Source organism: Salvelinus fontinalis, chromosome 5 (genome assembly GCF_029448725.1).
Source record: "Salvelinus fontinalis isolate EN_2023a chromosome 5, ASM2944872v1, whole genome shotgun sequence".
In the NCBI taxonomy this organism is placed as follows: Eukaryota; Metazoa; Chordata; class Actinopteri; order Salmoniformes; family Salmonidae; genus Salvelinus; species Salvelinus fontinalis.
Genome location: NC_074669.1, coordinates 24,062,606 through 24,089,065, shown reverse-complemented (window position 1 = coordinate 24,089,065; position 26,460 = coordinate 24,062,606). Strand labels below are relative to the sequence as shown.

The 26,460-nt window shown below is 43.2% G+C and overlaps 1 protein-coding gene across 1 annotated transcript; it reads right to left on the bottom strand.

The window, feature by feature from the left end:
• Positions 1 to 5: 5 nt before the first annotated feature.
• LOC129855352 (proteoglycan 4) lies at positions 6 to 26,369 on the bottom strand. Its single transcript, XM_055922909.1, has 18 exons — positions 25,416 to 26,369; positions 14,285 to 15,696; positions 13,866 to 14,035; positions 10,437 to 10,598; positions 9,771 to 10,128; positions 9,455 to 9,567; positions 9,097 to 9,122; positions 8,678 to 8,908; positions 8,008 to 8,167; positions 5,640 to 5,822; positions 5,160 to 5,238; positions 2,287 to 2,315; positions 2,025 to 2,094; positions 1,846 to 1,917; positions 1,569 to 1,591; positions 1,250 to 1,280; positions 902 to 1,011; positions 6 to 783 (listed from the first exon to the last, which is right to left on the bottom strand). Exons 1-17 carry the CDS (start codon positions 25,422 to 25,424, stop codon positions 933 to 935), a joined length of 3,207 nt encoding a protein of 1,068 aa, XP_055778884.1. The 5' UTR covers positions 25,425 to 26,369; the 3' UTR covers positions 6 to 783; positions 902 to 932.
• Between the last annotated feature and the right edge of the window lie 91 nt (positions 26,370 to 26,460).

Here is a 26,460-nt window from a genome sequence, read left to right as displayed (position 1 = left end):
ACTGATTGATTTGTGTTTTTTATTAAATCGCCAGATGACAACTAGCAGAGCTGGTAGCTAAATGAACAGGACTTCAACTAAAGGTTACATCATCAAATTACTTCCCTCTCTCTCTAATACTTAATGGGAAATACACAGGGAATATAAACCAGACATCTCATACAGTATGGCAAGCATCCTATTCCCTGTGTAGTGCACTACTTTTCACCAGAGCCCTATGTGGTTAACCCTGTGTCACTTAGGTCAAAGTTAGTGCACTACATGTGGAATAGGCTGTCATTTTAGACACAGACAGTAGCTGGATACAGACTGTTGATTTGTCATCTAGCCAAATGCAAACACCTTTAAACAGACATTACACTATGCATGGAATCCCATAATTGTGTTTGTATAAAACTATTGAACATTTAGTATAAACAGAACTGCTCTCTGTCTATCCTTCATCTCATCCTCCATAACCCTGGATGGACATCAAAACAAGAAATTCAATCTGAAACGCTATAGCGTTATTGACGTTTTAAAGATCATTTCCAATTGAGTCGACATCTGCAGCATTTATCTTGAATGCGGACTCCGTAAAGACGGTAACATTGCCTTAAAAATCTGCTTTGTTGACTAGAGCTCTCGGAATGAATCCTGGCTTAAACAATATTATAACAGAGAAATAGTCCATCCAATTGCAGGTTGTCCAAACAACGATCCTTCATGTCTCTGTTATCTGAGTGATTGTCATGGAGATGACTGGACGACATGCCATGTTGTCGTTGTTCCTCTGCTCTCCAACTGCTCATAGAAGAGAGAACAGACGCAGACATCATCAATGCATGGTCAATAGCCTACTGGTATTGACAGACTGATCAATGATTCTTAATAGCTGACTAATGTAAAGTATAATTTTTACCTGTAGATGGTAGTTGGTAGTCTACTAAGCGTCATTGATTGTTGTCTGCAAACAGGCCAGGAGGAGGAAGAATCATGTCTGGAAGCTCCAAATCTGCTTCCACTTTACATCTACATAGAAGCACACATGCATGGTAGACAGACACACACACACACACACACACACACACACACACACACACACACACACACACACACACACACACACACACACACACACACACACACACACACACACACACACACACACACACACACACACACACACAATGACATTCACAATCCAAGCCCAGAAAACTAGTCTGACAACAGATTACACAATGTGACATTTTTTTCCTCTCCTACTTACGGGTACACTGGTTCTTCTATATCCACGGGGCCTGGCAAGTAAAAAAGGATGATGTTTTAAACGTGAAAGTATTTTTCCACACTAGTGTGTCAGATGTAGACAGTGGATTCCTTTCATTGAACTCAATAAATCCCAACAGCATTCTCTCAACCTTTATTGGCTGCTTTCCTGGATCCAAATGAAACTCTCCTGGACTATGAAAGAAAGGCATGCTAAATGGATCATCTGCGTCTGGCCCAGCCAGACCAACCAGCCCAAAGACTAGGCCTGATTTGTGGAATGTGTAGTACACAGAATCCATACATAGCTCTTCACTTACTGATCGGTTCAGGTTCTTCAGGTCTTCTCAAAGGGAGACAGTGGGTAAAGCAAGAGTTGGGGATTAGGGAGAGAGAGAAGGGGTGTAGGGAGAGGAGAAGAAAGAGAGATGGAGAGGGTAAAAGAGAGATGGGGAGGAGAAGAAACAGAAGGGGAGTATGGAGAGGAGAAGAAAGAGAGAGATGGGGAGGAGAAGAAAGGGAGATGGTAAGCATCAAAGGAAACATTCATTCACCGTTACCTTCATCTGTGTGTGTGTGCAATTATACTGTATGTACCTCCTGATGGGTTTCTCTACAACAGGTTTGTGGAAGAAAGTGGCCAGCTTCTGAAGTGCTTCGTGTTTCACCCTGCAGAACAGACAGACATCAGAAGGGAGAAATGCTAGCTAATGTATAGAATATTGTTAATACTATTAAATTCCTTGTCTTATTATCTGTGTGTGTGCATGACTCACTGCATATCCATTCCATCTATGGTGGTGTCATTGTGTGTTTGTTGGTGGTGGATGCTAAACTCTCTGCTTCCTGGAGGAAGTAAACACACACACAATAATGTAAACAATAACAGATGTAATCAGCCAAAGGTATTTTAGGTATTTAGAAAGGGGAAGAAAAGATAAGCAGGACATGCAGGAAGCTGAGGTCAGTCATGGCTCATTGATAGATCATTGAAACCATCATTGAAACCTAGTGGCTTGACTTTTGTGTTTCACTCACCCGCCATGGACATTGTTTGGATGTGGCCACTGCAAAAGAGAAAAGTGGTGTCATGCAGATTCAAAGTTCCTGACATCAAAGGACAATAGTCCCCACTGTGATAGCCTTCACCATAACACTCCCCTGGGCCCCGATTCCGACCAGAGTTAAGCACGCGTAAAGTGAACGTGATTCCCTTTTTATGCGCTTTTCTCTATACGTATTCTGACCTTAAACTTACTTTTTTATTTTTTATGTTTTACCTTTATTTAACTTGGCAAGTCAGTTGAGAACAAATTCTTCTTTACAATGACGGCCTACTTAAGCATGAGAATAGCATGCCATTCACCCACTATTCATTTCAGGTGGAGCTCTAATAAAAGGTGTGGCAGAGGGAGGTGTGTCTACAGACACTGTATTCTGACCTGGATTTAATTCCCTCATAATTCCACCACCTTTACGCGCGAGGAAACCATGAATAAGGTCGGTGCGAATCTGACGGTTAAAAGTGGAAAAAGCATCTACTTTATTTTTTCAAATAGAAATAACAGCATTCTCCATGCACTGTTATGTATAAATTGATAAGAGCTGGGTAAATGAGCAATCCGTTTGGAGAAGGGAATTTTAAATATGCATAGCAATTGTTTTAGATGATTATTCCTTATGATCCCTGGAGACAAATGTGAAACGGTAGCAAACTGAAAATCATATCAACATGGCATGTATTGCGGCCCCTTTTCCACAGTGAAATAGGCTATAAATAGCGGTGTCATTATTCTGAATTTTAACTGTTTGCCTTCAGAATTTGCATGGATGAAATCTGGAGAACCAAGCTATAGGTTTCTGTAGGGCTGAATCTGCCGAGTTGATGGCATTCTTTCATTGATCCCTATATTCTGAACCCGTTCTCTCCATGTACAGTTGAAGTCGGAAGTTTACATACACTTAGGTCATTAAAACTTGTCATTAAAACTCGTTTTTCAACCACTCCACAAATGTATTGTTAATGAACAAACTATAGTTTTGGCAAGTCGGTTAGGACATTATTTCACTTATAATTCACTGTATCACAATTCCAGTGGCTCAGAAGTTTACCTTCTCTAAGTTCACTGTGCCTTTTAAAGCAGCTTGGAAAATTCCAGAAAATTATGTCATGGCATTTGAAGCTTCTGATAGGCTAATTGACATCATTTGAGTCAATTGGAGGTGTACCTGTGGATGTATTTCAAGGACTACCTTCAAACTCAGTGCCTCCTTGCTTGACATCATGGGAAAATCAAAAGAAATCAGCCAAGAACTCAGAAAAAAAATTGTAGACCTCCACAAGTCTGGTTCATCCTTGGGAGCAATTTCCAAATGCCTGAAGGTACCACGTTCATCTGTACAAACAATAGTACGCAAGTATAAACACCATGGGACCACGCAGCCGTCATACCGCTCAGGAAGGAGACGCGTTCTGTCTCCTAGAGATTAACGTACTTTGGTGCGAAAAGTGCAAATCAATCCCAGAACAACAGAAAAGTGTGAAAATGCTGGAGGAAACAGGTACAAAAGTGTCTATATCCACAGTAAAACGAGTCCTATATCAACATAACCTGAAAGGCCGCTCAGCAAGGAAGAAGCCACTGTTCCAAAACCGCCATAAAAAGCCAGACTACGGTTTGCAACTGCACATGGGGACAAAGATTGTACTTTTTGAAGAAATGTCGTCTGGTCTGATGAAACAAAAATAGAACTGTTTGGCCATAATGACCATCCTTATGTTTGGAGGAAAAAGGGGGAGGCTTGCAAGCCGAAGAACACCATCCCAACCGTGAAGCACGGGGGTGGCAGCATCATGTTGTGGGGGTGCTTTGCTGCAGGAGGGACTGGTCCACTTCACAAAATAGATGGCATCATGAGGAAAGAAAATGATGTGGGTATATTGAAGCAACATCTCAAGACATCAGTCAAAAAGTTAAAGCTTGGTCGCAAATGGGTCTTCCAAATCGACAATGACCCAAAGCATACTTCCAAAGTTTTTGGCAAAATGGCTTAAGGACAACAAAGTCAAGGTATTGGAGTGGCCATCACAAAGCCCTGACCTCAATCCTATAGAAAATGTGTGGGCAGAAGTGAAAAAGCGTGTGTGAGCAAGGAGGCCTACAAACCTGACTCAGTTACACCAGCTCTGTCAGGAGGTATGGGCCAAAATTCACCCATCTTATTGTGGGAAGCTTGTGGAAGGCTACCCAAAACATTTGACCCAAGTTAAACAATTTAAAGGCAATGCTACCAAATACTAATTGAGTACGGTATATGTAAACTTCTGACCCACTGGGAATGTGATGAAAGAAATAAAAGCTGAAATAAATAATTCCCTCTACTATTATTCTGACATTTCACATTCTTAAAATAAAGTGGTGATCCTAACTGACCTAAGACATGGTATTTTTACCATGATTAAATGTCAGGAATTGTGAAAAACTGAGTTTAAATGTATTTGGCTAAGGTGTCTGTAAACTTCCGATTTCAACTGTATATGTTATTGAGACTGTCGACAAAATTTGAATTAAAGGTACACTGGAAAGGGATGGCTTAAGATAAATGTACTGAAAACCCCATTGAATGGAAACTCCATGAGAAAATCTGTTGGCCAGCAAGTGGGAGGGTTTTCAGCGGTTGAATGTAATGTATTCAGAGAGAGCGAGGTAGCCACACCTGCAGAGCGTATTACGTGACTGAAAAAGTTAAGTCTGAATATCAAATACTGAGAAGTGCGTAGGAAAGGCGTGCATAGGAAAGACGTAAATTCCTAAATCGGGATCGGGCCCCTGTTGAATAGTCCCAATGGTGAATAGTCCCCACATCTAAACATGCCTGTTCAAACAGTTAACGTTGCAGTGTGTACTGACCTCTCTGTAGGATCTTCCTCAATGGGGTAGGAGAGAGGTTCATCGTCATCAGACGTCCACTCCTCACTGTCGTCTGTAACTGAGGGAGAACACACACAGTTTAACTTTTTACTGCAGTGTTCTTTGGTAGTCTTAAACAAATCTACAAAAGTATACACCTCACACACATGGTTATGGGCTTAAAAAACAGAAGACACCTGTACCATGTCAGATATAAAGTGGAAATGTATTCAATTTTGAGTTTGCATCCAAAATTACACTTTATATACATCTCAGAAGACTGAAATGTAACACAATTGTTTGACATAGAAACACCAGATTTTCATCGGGTTCTTTGAAATAATCTTTATTAATTATTAAAAATATGAATAACATTCCACCCATGAGGAGGCCAAAGAGAGTGCTTTGGTTATTGACTGCAGGAAAGGGATACATGTCATTTGGATCCACAATATGACGTGTGTACAGCTGAGTCCTTACAGCTGCCTGTCTCGTCCTGTAGTGGGTAGTGATTGGAAGTCCTCCTGCCCATCCTGGCCACCTCTCCTCCCTGTTCTACCACGGTACTGCTGTCCTTATAGCTGATGGCATGAGAAGCCTTCTTCCCCAGCTCCAACATCTCCTTAATGTCCAGCTCCACCTGGCTCACTGAGATGTACCCATCTATACACACACAGATAAAACACTGATTACACCTGCTATTACTGAGATGTACCCACCTATACACACACAGATAAAACACTGATTACACCTGCTATTACTGAGATGTACCCATCTACACACACACACAGATATAACACTGATTACACCTACTATTACTGAGATGTACCCATCTACACACACAAATATAACACTGATTACACCTACTATTACTGAGATGTACCCATCTACACAACAAATATAACACTGATTACACCTGCTATTACTGAGATGTACCCATCTACACACACACACAGATATAACACTGATTACACCTACTATTACTGAGATGTACCCATCTACACACACAAATATAACACTGATTACACCTACTATTACTGAGATGTACCCATCTACACATACAAATATAACACTGATTACACCTGCTATTACTGAGATGTACCCATCTACACACACACACACACAGATATAACACTGATTACACCTGCTATTACTGAGATGTACCCATCTACACACACACACAGATATAACAGTGATTACACCTACTATTACTGAGATGTACCCATCTACACACACACACAGATATAACACTGATTACACCTGCTATTACTGAGATGTACCCATCTACACACACATAGATATAACACTGATTACACCTGCTATTACTGAGATGTACCCATCTACACACACATAGATATAACACTGATTACACCTGCTATTACTGAGATGTACCCATCTATACACATAGATATAACACTGATTACACCTGCTATTACTGAGATGTACCCATCTACACACACATAGATATAACACTGATTACACCTGCTATTACTGAGATGTACCCATCTATACACATAGATATAACACTGATTACACCTGCTATTACTGAGATGTACCCATCTACACACACATAGATATAACACTGATTACACCTGCTATTACTGAGATGTACCCATCTACACACACATAGATATAACACTGATTACACCTGCTATTACTGAGATGTACCCATCTACACACACACACACACACAGATAAAACACTGATTACACCTGCTTTTACTGAGATGTACCCATCTACACACACATAGATATAACACCGATTAGACCTGCTATTACTGAGATGTACCCATCTACACACACATAGATAAAACACTGATTACACCTGCTTTTACTGAGATGTACCCATCTACACACACATAGATAAAACACTGATTACACCTGCTTTTACTGAGATATACCCATCTACACACACATAGATAAAACACTGATTACACCTGCTTTTACTGAGATGTACCCATCTACACACACACAGATATAACACTGATAACACCTGCTATTACTGAGATGTACCCATCTATACACATAGATATAACACTGATTACACCTGCTATTACTGAGATGTACCCATCTACACACACATAGATATAACACTGATTACACCTGCTATTACTGAGATGTACCCATCTATACACATAGATATAACACTGATTACACCTGCTATTACTGAGATGTACCCATCTACACACACATAGATATAACTGATTACACCTGCTATTACTGAGATGTACCCATCTACACACACATAGATATAACACTGATTACACCTGCTATTACTGAGATGTACCCATCTACACACACATAGATATAACACTGATTACACCTGCTATTACTGAGATGTACCCATCTATACACATAGATATAACACTGATTACACCTGCTATTACTGAGATGTACCCATCTACACACACACATAGATATAACACTGATTACACCTGCTATTACTGAGATGTACCCATCTACACACACATAGATATAACACTGATTACACCTGCTATTACTGAGAGGTACCCATCTACACACACATAGATATAACTGATTACACCTGCTATTACTGAGATGTACCCATCTACACACACATAGATATAACACTGATTACACCTGCTATTACTGAAATGTACCCATCTACACACACACAGATAGTTTGTAAACACATATAACTCATGTTGTATCCACCTGCAAGACCGTTTTCACATACAGTAGGTCTTCAAGTAATGACAACACAACAACCTGTCTGGAATCCCACAATCAAGCAACTACTGTAGATGTTGAACAATTTGACTCATTTTATGCCCATCTGTATTTGTGTAGAGGTCAGAGGTCAGGGTTTAGGTAGGTGTGTAACTTACATGTATTAGTGCTGTCCCTGGCTAGCCATTTTCCTTTGGGGCAGTTTGTGGTCCGTATGATGCTGACGATGTCCCTATTCTTCACAGCCAGGTCGTTCTTACGTCCTTTAGATGCTACCGTCACTGTAGCCTGATATATAGCCTCCTCCTGACCTGTTATCTGCATACACACCCAGGCATGCACACACAGTGAAAATATAATCTCAGCGGTCACATACTGTTTTGACTGTAGAGTGTGATGAATGCAATGTAAATCTGTTACTCCAGCTGGGCTTTACATTAATGTCATACTCTGCTAGAGGGGCTGCTACTGTTGATATTACCCTGTGTATTAATCTGTGTGTTTCTGAGCGTTGTAGTGTAGTGTGCACTGTGTGTACTAGCAACACTTGGGTTATATGATGTTTCCTATAAATCACACTCCCTCTCTTGTCCTTAGTAATCAGACTTGAGATCCAACTGTGACTTCTGCGAAAATCGTTCATAGACGTCATTGGGAGTTTTGCAAAAAGGAAAGTTAACCATGTGAATACATCGCTCTGTGATAAGTGAAGTTACTACCACGTAGCCATGATGTTCAGCTAATCTACCATCTCGAAGAAATGAAATCACACTGGTTTCTACTACCGAGAACACTATTCCACTCTCCTCCCCTCTATGGATTTCTTACCTTAAACTTCTTCATCTCATTTTCTTTCTTCTCTCTCTCTTTCTGCTCCTTCTTCTCTCTCTCTTTCTGCTTCTTCTTCTCTCTCTCTTTCTGCTTCTTCTTCTCTCTCTCTTTCTGTTCTTTCTTCTCCTTCTCCAGATGGTGTTTTTCTTTCTTCTTCAGATCTTTCTCCTCTGGGGTTTCCGGAGCAGGCTTCTTAAAAGACCAGCCACCCCTGGGTGTTCCTTTAGTCTGAAAACAATAGGAAGATGAGGGTCATGTCTGATTAGATCTTTACTGGGTGATTCGATTCCCACAGGATAGATGCAGAGAAGTGTCTGACAGATAGAGGTGCTTTTACTGTGTGTAACACAGACCTGGGTCAAATATTGTCAAATATGAAGCTATCAACCAATCAAAAGACCCAGAATCTTCCTTACCGGAGGCTGAGTCTCAGCATATGGGTCTGTGAAAAGATAACAGGAAGAGAAATAGTTAAGAAAACATGATAACATCTGAAAACATATTTTATGTTAGTTCATCTTATTGGATGCAGTTATGGCTAGATAGGATCAAATCAATGAGAGCGGTAGCAATGCCAGTCTGTCTAGGGTCGATAGGAGAAAAAAGACAAGCACACACATCAGCTTCACTGCTAGAGACACTGGCCTACATAACATTACATACAGTACACACATACTCAACATCTGACCTCATCTCACAGATTCACACCCACAGCTGGAAACTCTCATGCTGGTGGATGGTATCTGAGTGAGAACTTAGATTCCTGTGTCTTACTCTTTGGTTCCTTCTTCTTCTTGGTGGGTTGACCCTTGACCTTCTGTTTGGCTGAGGGCATGTCTTCATTGGCTTTGTCACAGCTCTCATAGGTGCCGTCTTCTGCCTCAGCTCTGGAGGGGTGGGGGTGTGGAACGGTCAGTCAGGGACAAGAACATGACATAGAACACTATTCTAGTGGAGAACGGGAGATGGATGTGTTCTTTTTAAGGCAAGAATTAGGTACGTTTGAGAGAGAGTAAGAATTAGGTACGTTTGAGAGAGAGTAAGAATTAGGTACGTTTGAGAGAGAGTAAGAATTAGCTGGTTGTGTTACCCTGCCGCTGGCTGCGGGTCCTGGCTGGAAGGGGAGGCAGGGACAGGTTCTTGGATAAACTCCACCCGAACCTCCAATGGAACCTCGACCACCGGTTCTGATTCTGGAACTCTATGGTCCTCGAATTCTGGAAGCCCCTCCCCCTCTTCCAGAATCTCCTGCTTTAGAAGCACTGTCTCTGGAATGTTGTCACCATATTCTCCATTCCCCCATTCTGACCCCTCTATCTCCACCAAGTCTGCAGGCTGGATTTCTAGGGCTTCCAATTTCAGAAGCTCCGATCCTACATCCTCAAACTCGGGAACGTCAATAACAGGATCGGCTACGGAGAACTCTAGAGGAGCAGGAATCTCCCCAGCTGAAAAGAGAGACAGATAGTTACCCAACATGAAGAACCACACACTGATAACTACTCTATCCTTTCTCTTTTAGTTTCCAAGTTTATTAGTGTGTGTGTGTGTGTGTGTGTGTGTGTGTGTGTGTGTGTGTGTGTGTGTGTGTGTGTGTGTGTGTGTGTGTGTGTGTGTGTGTGTGTGTGTGTGTGTGTGTGAGAGAGATATGTCTGTCTATGTGCAATGTCATGTGGTTTGCTTCTGTGGTTTCTGAACACACTGCTGTGGAGTTCTTTAGTGACAGAACATGTGTGAGGAGGTGGGTAGGATGTACCATGGGCGGTCAGGTTCATGGAGGGGAGTCGGAGGGGTTTCTCTTGCAGGGGTCGCAGGGTGGAGGCCTCCGGAAGGCACCTCCTCGAGAGAGGAGAGGGTGCCACCAACAGGTCTGGTATCACGTCCCCTGCTATCCTCTCCAACACAGGAAACACCTGCCCTAAAGAGAGAGAGAGAAAGAGAGAGAGAGAAATGTTCAATATTAGGCTTGGGCATGTATACCATATATACAGTATACCAGGGTATTTTGACATAATGACAGTATGAAGCTTGGGCTGTTTGTGCTATGCCACTGCTTAGAACTAGAAGTTAACTAAGATGTGCCAATTAAATGATCTCCAGCCCAGGGCTCCTGGATCGTCAATAGTTACCACAGCCAGTCATAAACCCTGCCTATTTCTACACTGTAAAATGTGACGTTAAACCTAACCATACTGCTAACCTTACTTTGTAGCAGACACTCTTATCCAGAGTGACTTACAGGAGCAATTTAGGGTTAAGTGCCTTGCTCAAGGACACATCTTTCACTCAGGGATTCGAACAAGCAACCTTTCGGTTACTGGTGCAATGCTCTTAACCGCTAAGCTGCCTTGTGCCCTTATGCCAAATGCCCTTATGCCTAAAACTGTGGCTAACCTTATCCCTAACCTTAAATTAAGTCCAAAAAGCTAATTTCTGCTTTCATAAATTTTTACAATAACTAGTGGCAACCAGGCTCCAGCTATGCATTTGGTTTGCTTAACTTGCTAGCAAGTGGCTAGCTTGCAAGATCAAGCTTCTTGGTTACAGCAGAGGCAATCAATACCCTCCTGGATCAAGATCCCTGTGTCACGCCCTGACCGTAGAGAGCTTTTTATGTCTCTATTTTGGTTTGGTCAGGGTGTGATTTGGGTGGGCATTCTATGTTCATTTTCTATGTTTTGTATTTCTTTGTGTTTGGCCGGGTGTGGTTCTCAATCAGTGGCAGCTGTCTATCATTGAGAACCATACTTAGGTAGCTTTTTCCCACAGTGTTTTGCACTTACAGGAATGTTTCGGTTTCATGTATTTCTCTTGTTATTTTGTTATAATGTTCTGTTCTAATAAAAAAGCATGAACACTTACCACGCTGCCCTTTGGTCCGATCCTTCTTCATCCGTTGAACGTTACAAAACTACCCACCACAAGCGGACCAAGCAGCGTGGTATGGAGGAGCAGAGGGTTCAGGACTCCTGGACATGGGAGGAGATATTGGACGGACAGGGACCCTCGAGACAGGCTGGGGAATATCGCCGCCCGAAAGAAGAACTGGAGGCAGCGAGAGCTGAGAGGCGGCGATATGAGGTAAGGCAGCGCAGCAGGCACGAGAGGCAGCCCCAAAACATTTTTTGAGGGGGGCACACGGGGAGATTGGCGGAGTCAGGCGATAGACCTGAGCCAACTCCCTGTGCTTACCGGAAGCAGTGTGGTACTGGTCAGGCACCGTGTTATGCGGTAAAGTGCACGGTGTCTCCAGTGCGCGCTCATAGTCTGGAGCGCTATATGCCAGCCCCCCGCAAGTGCCATGCGAGAGTGGGCATCCAGCCAGGGCGGATTGTGCCAGCTCAGCGCGCTTGGTCTCCGGTGCGCCGTTTCGGCCCAGGGTATCCTGCGCCGGCTTTGCGTACTGTGTCTCCGGGGCGCTGGGACGGTTTAGTTCAGAGCTTTTTATGTCTCTATTTTTGTTTGGTCAGGGTGTGATTCGGGTGGGCATTCTATGTTCATTTTCTATGTTTTGTATTTCTTTTTGTTTGGCCGGGTGTGGTTCTCAATCAGAGGCAGCTGATTGTTGTCTCTGATTGAGAATCATACTTAGGTAGCTTTTTCCCACATGGTTTTTGTGGGTAGTTATTTTCTGTTTAGTGTTTTGCACCTTACAGGACTGTTTCGGTTTCATTTATTTCTCTTGTTATATTGTTATAGTGTTCTGTTCTAATAAAAAAGCATGAACACTTACCACGCTGCGCTTTGGTCCGACTACTCTTCTTCAGACGACGAAAACCGTTACACCCTGCTGCCTAAATTTGTTCTATGCTTAATTTTTTTTAATTATAATATTTTTTAGCATTTGGAAAGAAATGTGCACTTGTGTGCACTGCCAGTAACACTGTATCCCCTGGTATGGTACAGGAACGGTATGAAGGTATGAAAATATGGATACAGCCCAAACCTATTCAATACTAAGAAAGATAAAGCAGTGAAAACTACAGTGTGTAGGTTGTTGTTTTGTTGTCGTGCAACGCTGTGAAGCGAGAGTCTGAGCGGTTGAACTGGCCTGTTCACTAGGTCAGCCAGGAGGAACACTCTGCTTCACTGATAACTACATTCCTCAAATTAAAACGATGTAAACATCACCAACAAGAGAGTTAGAACACATGACAATGGCAGCAGCACCCAGTCATGCTAACTTTGACAGAAACGCTGCCCCAGAGTGACACACCAAAGATAGTTTAAATACCTCTCTTTCTCTGTCCTACTCTTCCCTTCTCCTCACCTATGCCCTACTCTCCCCTTCTCCTCCTCACCTATGCCCTATTCTCCCACTCTCTTCCTCCCCCTTTCCTTCTCTTCCTCACTTCCCAACAGGGTTGGGGAGTAACTGATTAAATGTAATCAGTTAAATGTAATCTCATGTTTTTAAAACTAACTGTAATCAGTTATGTCACCAATCAGATTACAGATAATTTTGAAAAACTCGATGCTAACTTCTTGAATTACTTTTCAATTCAGGAAGTATGTTTGCGAAAAAATACATTATGACATTCAATTCAGCATTGAAAAAAAAGTTTTACGTTTTTTCCACCTGAGAGAGTCTGACCACAAGTCGGAGACCACTATGATGACACACCATGGATCCTTTTTGTCATATTCTAATGTCGCTTAAGGGGGAAGTAATCCAAAAGTAACTGAAAGTAATCAGATTACGTTACTGAGTTTGGTAAATCAAAAATGATGTTACTGATAACTATTTTGGACAGGTAACTAGTAACTGTAATGGATTACATTTAGAAAGTAACCTACCCAACCCTGCCTCCCCATCCTCCTCAAGACAAATATGTTTCTGGCACAGAGAGGTATTCGACCTTCTCTGCTGTTTAGTGTCTGCAGCGTTGCAACAACAACCACATAACACCTACTGCAGGCCAGGGACTCTCTGGCAGCCTAGATCCAGCAGCATACCTGACCTCCTGCATACCAACCTAGCTGACACCCTCTTAAGATATCTAAACCATTCCACCATGCAAAGTCTTACCTAGGGTGTAGGGGTGAGCTGCACTCCTGTGTCCTTCATGTTCAGAGTGAGTATAAAAGCAGTGAACAGAAAAAGGAGAGAGATATATAGAATGAAAGAAAGAGCGAGGAAGAGAGAGAACAAGGGCCTCAGGGAAAGAGAGATTCAGACACTTACTAACGTCAACACTGTTGACCAGGGCCGGTTTCAGGGGTGTAGGGGGCCCCGCCCCGGCCTGGTCATCGTAGTCGATTGGTGGGAGCTCAGGGAGGGATTTGTGGGGGAGTGGGGGCTGGTCCTCTATGGTGGGTGTGACAGGGCTGGAGGGGGTGGGGGTGCTCAAAGGGCTGGGGGAAAAGAGATGAAGTTAATTAGATGGTAATAATAACAATATGGTTATTTAGCAGACTCTTATCTAAAGTGACTGGGGGATGAGCAATGGACAGGAAACGTTAATCAATCTGTAAACAAACTGTCAACGTCACCTGATTCCCTGTCTGACTGACACAGTAGATGTTAGGATAATATGTTAGGATAGTATGTTAGAATAGTTGATGTTAACGTTAATGTGTATGTATTAAAGGTATATTGTGCACCTGCCAAACTTTCTCTTGGCCTTCTCCAGAGCATTGAAGATTATCTCTGTTCTTCTTTTTTTTGGTGTACTCATTTCCTCTGCTCGCCCTAGAGCCGACAGGGCTGAGCGTGGTCGTTCCTGGACCGACACGGGGCTCTCAGGCTGGGTGGACAGGGGTGTGACTGGGGGGTCCACCGCTGGGGGAGGGGGGGTGTGAGAGGAAAGTGGAGAGGCAGAGGCCTCGACTACAACAGCAACATCCACTACTACAGACTCAGGTTCAGGTTCAGGAGGTGGAGAGGGGGTAGGGTCAGTGGGTGGGGGTGGCCTGGCAATAACAGGTCGACGTAGGGTGGCTATAGTGGGTGGTGGTAAGGTGGGGATAGCAGAGGGGTTAGGGGTGACTGGGAGAGTTGGTACCGGGCTGGGTAGGGCAAGAACAGGGGAAGGGGTAGGGCTGGGGAAAACCAATACAGAAAGGGTGGGGGCTGGGATGGTCTCAGCTGGGGTTTCGATAGGAGGGTCGAGGATCATTGGAATGGGGATGGGGTCGGGTGGTGTAACGACTGTAATGGTTTCAGCTGCTGGTGCAGGCATCAGGGTGGAGGGTAACAGCTCAGGGGGTAAGAGGGCATCTAGTACTGGGGCAGGTTTCGGGGCAAGGGGTAAGAGGGTAATGTGTGCTGCTGGGGCCGGTGGGATGAGGGCAGTTGGTGTGGGTATATTAGCATGGGGTGATGGGGTTCTGAAGGTTGTTAGAGCGATGAGAGGTTCAGGGCCAGCCATGTCTGGGCTGGCTATGTCCAGCATGCGGAGAGGAGGAAACTCATCTTTCCTCTCTTTCCCTTTCTTCCCTGATTTCACATGCTTCCCGATGCTCCGAAAACCCTTCTTCTTTACTGTTGCATTTATGGGCGGTGGCGAAGCGTCTTCCAGCTCGACACTACCCCCCTTAAACCCCATAGGGGACAGCAGGGACACCTTCTTGTTCTTCATGACTAGATCTGCCTCTGTCTTCTGTTTCTGGTCCAGCAGATCTGACATCACCCCTTCTTCTACATCGTCTTTCCCGCCATTCATCTCTCTATCTGCCTTTTCTTTGTCAGACTCTGCCTTCTTTTTACCTAGTAATTTCACCTTCCCCTCATTCTTGTCTTTTCCCTTTACCTTCTTCTCCTTCTCCTTGAAGATGACTCGGGGTGCGATGTCACCCTTCCCCTGGAGGGAGGGTCGAGCTCCGGGCTTTAGGTTGAATGAGTTCGAGGGTGTGTGTGATGTGGGGCTGAATGAAGGAAGGGAGTTTGTTGGGCTGTGAGGAGGGGACAGGACTTTAGGCTTCACAGGAAGAGCAGGTTTGGTCCTCGGCTGCTTCAGCAGCACTTCCTTATCCTGGAACTTTGCCCTCAAGGACTTGAAGTCCAGATCTTCTTCCTGAGAGAGAGATAAAGGAGGGGAGGGGGTGAGATGGGTGGAAAACAGGTACCTCAGGAGAAAGACTAAGGAATCATAATTGAAATTCAAATCACAGGTTATCTTTGAGTACTCCCTAAAGGTCTCACTCTCTCTCTCTCTTCATAGTCTAAATCAACATAAGATAAAACAAACTAAGTGACCGGATCATCCAGTGTAGATACCTAGATAACGTTCAAGGCGGAGTGCACAACTGCCATTGGCAACAAAAATGCCAATAGAAACCCAGTAGCCAGCTTTAGCATGAATCACTCTGTCCTGCTATACCACATCATCTATCTGCCATCCATACACACACACTGAGAGACAAAGACAGAGATTTAAAATCAAATCAGAAGATGTTTAAAAAAGTGTTGCACTTACCTGCACTAAATAATGTGACATGTATTAATATTCCTCTTAAGAGTCACAGTTATGAAAACTTAGGACACTAAAGAGGCCTTTCTACTGACTCTGAAAAACACTAAAAGAAAGATGCCCAGGGTCCCTGCTCATCTGCGTGAACGTGCCTTAGGCATGAGGACTGCAGATGTGGCCAGGGCAATAAATTGCAATGTCCGTACTGTGAGACGCCGAAGACAGCGCTACAGGGAGACAGGACGGACAGCTGATCATCCTCGCAGTGGCAGACCACTTGTAACAACACCTGCACAGGATCGGTACATCCGAACATCCCACCTGGGGGACAGGTACAGGATAGCAACAACAACTGCCCGAGTTACACCAGGAACACACAATCCCTCCATCAGTGCTCAGACTGTCCGCAATAGGCTGAGAGAGGCTGGACCGAGGGCTTGTAGGCCTGTTGTAAGGCAGGTCCTCACCAGACATCACCGGCAACAACGTCGCTTATGGGCACAAACTCACCATCGCTGGACCAGACAGTACTGGCAAAAAGTGCTCTTCACTGACGAGTCGCGGTTTTGTCTCACCAGGGGTGATGGTCGGATTCACGTTTGTCGTCAAAGGAATGAGCGTTACACCGAGGCCTGTACTCTGGAGCGGGATCGATTTGGAGGTGGAGGGTCCGTCATGGTCTGTGGCGGTGTGTCACAGCATCATCAGTCTGAACTTGTTGTCATTGCAGGCAATCTCAATGCTGTGCGTTACAGGGAAGTCATCCTCCTCCCTCATGTGGTCCTCTTACTGCAGGTTCATCCTGACATGACCTTCCAGCATGACCTTGCCACCAGCCATACTGCTCGTTCTGTGCGTGATTTCCTGCAAGACAGGAATGTCAGTGTTCTGCCATGGCCAGTGAAGAGCCCGGATCTCAATCCCATTGAGCATGTCTGGGAACTGTTGGATTGGAGGATGAGGGCTAGGGCCATTCCCCCCCGAAATGTCCGGGAACTTGCAGGTGCCTTGGTGGAAGAGTGGGGTAACATCTCACAGCAAGAACTGGCCAATCTGGTGCATTCCATGAGGAGGAGATGCACTGCAGTACTTAATGCAGCTGGTGGCCACACCAGATACTGACTGTTACTTTTGATTTTGACCCCCCTTTGTTCAGGGCCACATTATTCAATTTCTGTTAGTCACATGTATGTGGAACTTGTTCAGTTTATGTCTCAGTTGTTGAATCTTGTTATGTTCATACAAATATTTACACATGTTAAGTTTGCTGAAAATAAACACAGTTGACAGTGAGAGTACGTTTCTTTTTTTTCTGAGTTTATATTTGAGAGATCAGGATATTATTATTGTTAATCCCACCGCCCCCAACTTTGGTGTTCAGAATACCCTCAATTCGTCTACAAGGTGTCAAAAGCGTTACACAGGGATGCTGGCCCATGTTGACTCCAATGCTTCCAACAGTGTCAAGTTGGCTGGATGTCCTTTTGCTGGTGGACCATTCTTGATATACACAGGATACTGTTGAGCATGAAAAACCCAGCAGCATTGCAGTTCTTGACACAAACCAGTGCGCCTGGCACCTACTATCATACCCCGTTCAAAGGCACTTAAATATTTTGTCTTACCCATTCATCCTATGAATGGCACACATACACAATCCATGCCTCAATTGTCAAAAATAAAAATGTATTTAACCTGTCTCCTCCCCTTCATCTACATTGATTGAAGTGAACTTAACAAGTGACATGAATAAGGGATCATAGCTTTCACCTGAATTCAACTAATCAGTCTATGTCATGGAACGTGTTCTTAATGTTTTGTACACTCAGTGTATATAGCGCCATCAGAAAGTATTCACACCCCTTGACTTTTTTCACATGTTGATGTGTTACAGCCTGAATTGAAAATGTATTACATTTTCAATTTTGTCACTGACTTAAACACAATACTCCATAATGTTAGAGTGGAATAATGTTTTTCAATTTTCTTTCAATTTAATAAAAAATGAAAAGCTGAAATGTCTTGAGTCAGTTGAAGTTGGAAGTTTACAGACACCTTAGCCAAATACATTTAAACTCAGTTTTTCACAATTCCTGACATTTAATCCTAGTAAAAATTCCCTATCTTAGGTCAGTTAGGATCACCAATTTATTTTAAGAATCTGAAATGTCAGAACAATAGTAGCGAGAATGATTTATTTCAGCTTTTATTTCTTTCATCACATTCCCAGTGGGTCAGAAGTTTACATACACTCAATTCGTATTTGGTAGCATTGCCTTTAAATTGTTTAACTTGGGTCAAACGTGTCGGGTAGCCTTCCACAAGCTTCCCACAATAAGTTGGGTGAATGTTGGCCCATTCCTCCTAACAGAGCTGGTGTAACTGAGTCAGGTTTGTAGGCCTCCTTGCTCACACACGCTTTTTCACTTCTGCCCACACATTTTCTATAGGATTGAGGTCAGGGCTTTGTGATGGCCACTCCAATACCTTGACTTTGTTGTCCTTAAGCCATTTTGTCACAACTTTGGAAGTATGCTTGGGGTCATTGTCCATTTGGAAGACCCATTTGCGACCAAGCTTTAACTTCCTGACTGGTGTCTTGAGATGTTGCTTCAATATATCCACATAATTTTCTTTCCTTATAATGCTATCTATTTTGTAAAGTGCACCAGTCCTTCCTGCAGCAAACCACCCCCACAACATGATGCTGCCACCCCCGTGCTTCACGGTTTTCCTCCAAACATAACAATGGTCATTATGGCCAAACAGTTCTATTTTTGTTTCATCAGACCAGACAACATTTCTCCAAAAAGTACAATCTTTGTCCCTATATGCAGTTGCAAACCGTTGTCTGGCTTTTTTATGGCTTTGGAGCAGTGTTTTGGAGCAGTGGCTTCTTCCTTGCTGAGCGGCCTTTAAGGTTATGTCGATATAGGACTCGTTTTACTGTGGATATAGATACATTTGTACCTGTTTCCTCCAGCGTTTTCACAAGGTCCTTTGCTGTTGTTCTGGGATTGATTTGCACTTTCCTCACCAAAGTACGTTCATCTCTAGGAGACAGAACTTCCTGAGCGGAATGACGGCTGCGTGGTCCCATGGTGTTTATACTTGTATACTATTGTTTGTACAGATGAACATGGTACCTTCAGGCGTATGAAAATTGCTCCCAAGGATGAACCAGACTTGTGGAGGTCTACAATTTTTTTCTGAGGTCTTGGCTGATTTCTTTTGATTTTTCCCATGGTGTCAAGCAGAGGCACTGAGTTTGAAGGTAGGCCTTGAAATTCATCCACAGGTACACCTCCAATTGACTGAAATGATGTCAATCAGAAGCTTCTAAAGCCATGACATAATTTTCTGGAATTTTCCAAGTTTTTTAAAGGCACAGTCAACTCTGTGTATGTAAACTTCTGACCTACTGGAATTGTGATGTGAATTATAAGTGAAATAATCTGTCTGTTAACAATTGTTGGAAAAATTACTCATGTCATTTACAAAGTAGATGTCTTAACCGACTTGCCAAAACTATAGTTTGTTAACAAGAAATTTGTCGTGGTTGAAAAACAAGTTTTAATGACTCCAACCTAAGTGTATGTAAACTTCCGACTTCAACTGTAACTATTCAACCCTCTTGTTATGGCAAGCCTAAATAAGTTCAGGAGTAAAAATGTCACATATGTCACAAAACAAGTCACATAATAAGGTGCATGGACTCACTCGGTGTGCAATAATAGTGTTTAACAAGATTTTTGAATGACTACCTCATCTCTGTATCCCACACATACAATTATCTGTAAGGTCCCAGTGAATTTCAAACAGAGATTCCTCCACAAAGACCAGGGAGATTTTCCAATGCCTCACAAAGAAGGGAACCTATTGGTAGATGGGTAAAAAAAAAAAAGTAGACATTCGACATCCCTTTGAGCATGGTGAAGTTGTTAATTACACTTTGGATGGTGTATCAATACAGCCAGTCACTACATAGATACAGGTGTCCTTCCTAACTCAGTTGCCGGAGAGGGAGGAAACCGCTCAGGGATTTCACCGTAAGGTCAATAATGGCGCAGGAAAAGAAGGCTGACGTTTTACATGTTCCTATCCAATTGTGTTTTGTTTTTTTTCTTTGCATTGTTTGTAACAAATTTTTAAAACTTATTTTGTACATAATGTTGCTGCTACCGTCTCTAATAACCTAAAATAACTTCTGGACATCAGAACTGTGATTACTCACCACGAACTGGCAGAATCCTTATTTTCCTTTAACGAGTCCGACGAGCCCAACATGAATGACATACTGTCTTCCCGGGAACAGGCCCAGATCCCCGTCACAGGGCTGCCTTCTGTGAATTCGTAGGCGGTCGAATAAACCCCCACTGCCTTCCATTCTGCTAGCAATCTTTTCAATCTTTGGAAAATAAAATCGATGACCTACATGGAAGATTAAACTACCAACAGGACATTCAAAACTGTAATATCTTATGCTTCCCGGAGTCGTGGCTGAACGACGACATTATCAACATACAGCTGGCTGGTTATACGCTCTACCGGCAGGATTGAACAGCGGTATCTGGTAAGACAAGGGGTGGGTGACTATGTATTTTTCTAAATAACAGCTGGTGCACGATGTCTAAGGAAGTCTCTAGGTTTTGCTCGCCTGAGGTAGAGTATTTTATGATAAGCTGTAGACCACAATATCTACCTAGAGAGTTTTCATCTTTTTCGTAGTTGTCTACATACCACAACAGACTGATGCTGGCCCTAAGACCGCGCTCAATGAGCTGTATTCCGCCATAAGCAAACAGGAAAACGCTCACCCAGAGGCGGCGCTCCTAGTGGCCGGGGACTTTATTGCGGGGAAACTTAAATCGGTCTTACCAAATTTCTATCAGCATGTTAAATGTGCAACCAGAGGAAAATAATCTCTGGAGGACCTTTACTCCACACACAGAGATGCATACAAAGCTTTCCCTTGCCCTCCATTTGGCGAATCTGACCATAATTCTAGCCTCCTAATTCCTACTTACAAGCAAAAAGCACCAGTGACTCGATCAATAAAAAAGTGGTCAGATGAAGCAGATGCTAAGCTACAGGACTGTTTTGCTAGCACAGACTGGAATATGTTCCCGGGATTCCTCCGATGGTATTGAGTACACCACATCAGTCATTGTCTTCATCAATAAGTGCATTGATGACGTCGTCCCCACAGTGACCGTATGTACATACTCCAACCAGAAGCCATGGATTACAGGCAACATCTGCACTGAGCTAAAGGCTAGAGCTGCCACGTTCAAGGAGCGTGACTCTAACCCGGAAGCTTATAAGAAATCTCACTATGCCCTCCGGCGAACCATCAAACAGGCAAAGCGTCAATACAGGACTAAGATCGAATCGTACCACACCGGCTCTGATGCTCGTCGGATGTGGCAGGGCTTGCAATCCATTAAGACTACAAAGGAAAGCACAGCCGAAAGCTGCCCAGTGACACGAGCCTGCCAGATGAGCTAAACTGCTTCTATGCTTGCTTCGAGGAACATAACACTGAAACATGCATGAAAGCACCAGCTGTTCCGGAAGACTGTGTGATCACGCTCTCCGCAGCCGATGTGAGTAAGACCTTTAACTTCTTACGGCTGAAATCCCGTTAACGGGATCGATATAACAACAGCCAGTGAAAGTGCAGGGCGCCAAATTCAAACAACAGAAATCTCAAAATTACAATTCCTCAAACATACAAGTATTATACACCATTTTATAGGTAAACTTGTTGCTAATCCCACCACAGTGTCCGATTTCAAAAAGGCTTTACGACGAAAGCATACCATGCAATTATGTTAGGTCAGCACCTAGTAAGAGAAAAACACAGCCCTTTTTCCAGTCAAAGAGAGGAGTCATAAAAAGCAGAAATAGAGATAAAATGAATCACTAACCTTTTATGATCTTCATCAGATGACACTCATAGGACTTCATGTTACACAATACATGTATGTTTTGTTCGATAAAGTTCATATTTATATCCCAAAACCTCAGTTTACATTGGCGCGTTATGTTCAGTAATGTTTTGCTTCCAAAGCATCCGGTGATTTTGCAGAGAGCCACATCAATTCAGAGAAATACTCATAATAAACATTGATAAAAGATACAAGTGTTATGCATGGAATTATAGATAAACTCCTCCTTAATGCAACCGCTGTGTCAGATTTCAAAAAAGCTTTACGGAAAAGCACACCATGCAATAATCTGAGTACAGCGCTCAGAGACCAAAACAAGCCATACAGATACCCGCCATGTTGTGGACTCAACAGAAGTCAGAAATAGCATCATAAATATTCACTTACCTTTGATGATCTTCATCAGAATGCACTCCCAGCAATCCCAGTTCCACAATAAATGTTTGTTTTGTGCGCAGGCCAGAAGAAAAGTCAAAAAGTTCCATTACAGTTCGTGGAAACATGGGCAAACGATGTATATAATCAATCTTTAGGATGTTTTTAACATAAATCTTCAATAATGTTTCAACCGGACAATTCCTTTGCCCTTCTGCCAGATCCCTTAGTCAAACAGCTCTTATTCTCTCTCCCTTCTCAGTAGAAGCCTGAAACAAGGTTCTAAAGACTGTTGACATCTAGTGGAAGCCTTAGGAAGTGCAATATGACCCCATAGACACTGTATATTGGATAGGCAAAGACTTGAAAACCTACAAACCTCAGATTTCCCACTTCCTGGTTGGATTTTTTCTCAGGTTTTTGCCTGCCATATGAGTTCTGTTATACTCACAGACATCATTCACATCACAGTTTTAGAAACTCCAGATACACCAATAATATGCATATCAATAACAAACACCAATAATATGCATATCTTAGCTTCTGGGCCTGAGTAGCAGGCAGTTTACTCTGGGAACCTTATTCATCCAAGCTACTCAATACTGCCCCCAGCCAGAAGAAGTTAAGCAGGTCAACATTCACAAGGCCTTAAGGCCAGACGGATTACCAGGGCGTATACTGCGAGCATGCGCTGACCAACTGGCAAGTGTCTTCACTGACATTTTCAGCCTCTCCCTGTCCGAGTCTGTAATACCAACATGTTTTAAGCAGACCACCATAGTCCCTGTGCCCAAGAACACTAAGGTAACCTGCCTAAATGACTACCGACCCGTAGCACATCTATAGCCATGAAGTGCTTTGAAAGGCTGGTCATGGCTCACATCAACACCATCATCCCAGAAACCCTAGATCCACTCCAATTTGCATAGCGCACCAACAGATCCACAGATGATGCAATCTCTACTGCGCTCCACACTGCCCTTTCCCACCTGGACAAAAGGAACACTTGTGAGAATGCTATTCATTGACTACAGCTCAGCGCTCAACACCATAGTGCCCTCAAAGCTCATCAATAAGCTAAGGACCCTGGGACTAAACACCTCCCTCTGGAACTGGATCCTAGACATCCTGACGGGCCACCCCCAGGTGGTAAGGGTAGGTAACAACACATCCGCCACGCTGATCCTCAACACATGGGCCCCTCTGGGGTGCGTGCTCAATCCCCTCCTGTACTCCCTGTTCACTCATGACTGCACGGCCAGGCACGACTCCAACACCATCATTAAGTTTGCCGATGATACAACAGTCACCGACAACAACGAGTCAGCCTGTAGGGAGGAGGTCAGAGACCTGGCCGTGTGGTGCCAGGACAACAACCTCCCCCTCAATGTGATCAAGACAAAGGAGATGATTGTGGACTACAGGAAAAAGAGGACCGAACACTCTCCCATTCTAGTCTCGCTATTGTTATCTTACTGCTGCTCTTTAATTACCTGTTACTTTTATTTCTTATTCCTATTTTCTTTTTTTTTTAACTGCATTGCTGGTTAGGGGCTCGTAAGTAAGCATTTCACTGTAAGGTCTATTCCAAAACATGCATCCTGTTTGCAACAAGGCACTTAAGTAATACTGCAAAAAATGTGGCAAAAATGTGGTAACTTTTTGTCCTGAATACAAGGTGTTATGTTTGGGGCAAATCCAATACAACACATTACTGAGTACTTACCACTCTCCATATTTTCAAGCATAGTGGTGGCTGAATCATGTTATAGGTATGCTTGTAATCATTAAGGACTGGGGAGCTTTAAAGGATAAAAAATAAACGTTAAGCACAGGCAAAATCCTAGAGGAAAACTTGCTTCAGTCTGCTTTCCACTAGACACTGGGAGATGAATTCACCTTTCAGCATGACAATAACCTCAAACACAAGGCCAAATCTACACTGGAGTTTCTGAAAAGAATAATGGGCAAATGTTGCGCAATCCAGGTGTGGAAAGCTCTTAAAGACTTTCCCAGAGAACTGTAATCGCTGCCAAAGATGCCTCTGCAAAGTATTGACTCAGGGGTTTGAATACTTATGTAAATGATATATTTCTGTATTTCATTTTCAATACATTTACAAACATTTCTAAAAACATGTTTTCACTTTGTCATTATGGTGTGGTGTGTGTAGATGGGTGAGAAAACCGTTTGAATTATTTTTCAATTCTGGCTGTAACACAAAAAAATGTGGAATAAGTCAAGGGGTGTGAACACTTTCTGAAGGCAATGTACTCCCATTCATTTTTAAAACGGGCACAGGGCTTCCTTCAAAATAGTCTTGTGAGGCTTGTGGGGGTCCCAGAGCAAAACAACCGACATGTACATGTTCTTGAGAATCTCACCCAAACTGTTCAGAGACTACAGACAGAAGTTGGCAGATCAGAGGTACCGAATTCAGACTAATCCCATGATGCTTGTGGGGGTCATAGAGTAAAACCGAGATGAGACTCTCATTTTTTCCATAGAGCATTAGTTTGTAGTCCAAACCATTTATCTGGATGTCTCATTGTCTGACAAACACGCTGTAGCTCAGCCACCTTCCACCACAGATGTGGAAGGCCGCCGTTGGCGGATGCCGTGGATTGAGACGCAGCCCATGCAAAAAAAAAGATTTATATCTCTAGTTTAAACAGACAGATTTTGATGGGCATTTCTTATTATGACAATTAGATTTCCCGCGGGGTCCCTGACATCGACTTTAGAAGGTAAACAATACAGCCACATCTAATAATAAACCAGAGAGAAGAACCACCAACTAATAGTTGTTGAGACAAGAAGCATGGGCATCATGCCAACTCCCTATCTATCTATACAGTAATACAAAATGTAACAGTGGCGCAGAACTCTATTCGTGAACCATGGTTACGTTATATCAGCACGGCGCTGTGTGTGTCCGCGAGAGAGAATGAGTTGAGTCTTAGTACTGAAAGTGTAATAACACCAGATAAGTTTTACCTGGTCCATCGTGCGTAATTCAACCAGCAACAGACAGCTATGGGTAGCCTTGTTCCACCTCTATTCTCGCTTTATCCAGGTGGCAGCTTCAGCCTCTCATTCTGGCTAGTTCCTTTAACGCCCTTACACCAAACAGTTACACAAAACAGTCAACACAATAACTCGGAATAACTTTCTCCAGTGTCAACAGTCCAGGATGCTACCGGCAAATGTTACTGTTCTCACCTACTAACAGAGGATTAGACTGGTCTACAGACCCTTACATTGACCTACTCTCTCTCCGCATGTGTTTCTTAGCTGGTTTGGTTTTAGGATGGAAGTCAGGTTGGAATTCTCTCTCCCACGCTCATAGAAATATTCACGCGCACATCGCAGAAACGGTCCGTCCAGTTAAACGGGTCCGGCGGTGTCGAGAGCGAAAGGCATTTCAACGCAACGTGTATGATGCACTTTCTGACAGCTCTCATCCAACAGGAATGTTGTCCGGCATGCATAGTGTGTGTGCCATTCCTCGTAGCTGGTGCCATAGAAGCGCGATTGTTTCCCAACCACAATGAAATAGGCTATTACAGTTTAGTCATATCACAAATGTTAGGCAAACAGGTAAATGACACGGACGTGATAGCTTATATCTTATTGCTGTGTGTGCCTATGGCAGTGATATATGTAGGCCTATGCCCATGGTGCCTATAGCTAGCTTTTATTACGTCTTCCAGACAAACAGAGACAGTGAAATAAGACAGCCTGAGGAGTCTGTCAGCATTCCAAGAACAGGTGTATTTAAACTGCATTCAGAAGACACAAGCCATACAAGATACAGAAACACAGAGTTAAATGGATGTGTGAAAACTTGGACATAATAATAGGTAATGTGTACTCAATATGGCTAGTTAGAGAAACATACAGTACATGTGTACTGTAGGATATTATTCATACAAGTAGTCTACTAAACCATCGTTAAAGCCATCCTGTGTCTATCAGGCAGGTGAGAGAAGACAAAGAGATTAGGCACGCACACGTCACATGCGTAGTGATCACCCGGAAC

What these genes read in the sequence shown, in the direction of transcription:
- LOC129855352 (XM_055922909.1), bottom strand. An exon ending in ACAGGACGAGACAGGCAGCT is followed by an intron (nt 5,239 to 5,639) that starts GTAAGGACTCAG and finishes GTTCTCCCTCAG; the next exon opens with TTACAGACGACAGTGAGGAG. An exon ending in CCAAACAATGTCCATGGCGG is followed by an intron (nt 2,095 to 2,286) that starts GTGAGTGAAACA and finishes TACTTCCTCCAG; the next exon opens with GAAGCAGAGAGTTTAGCATC.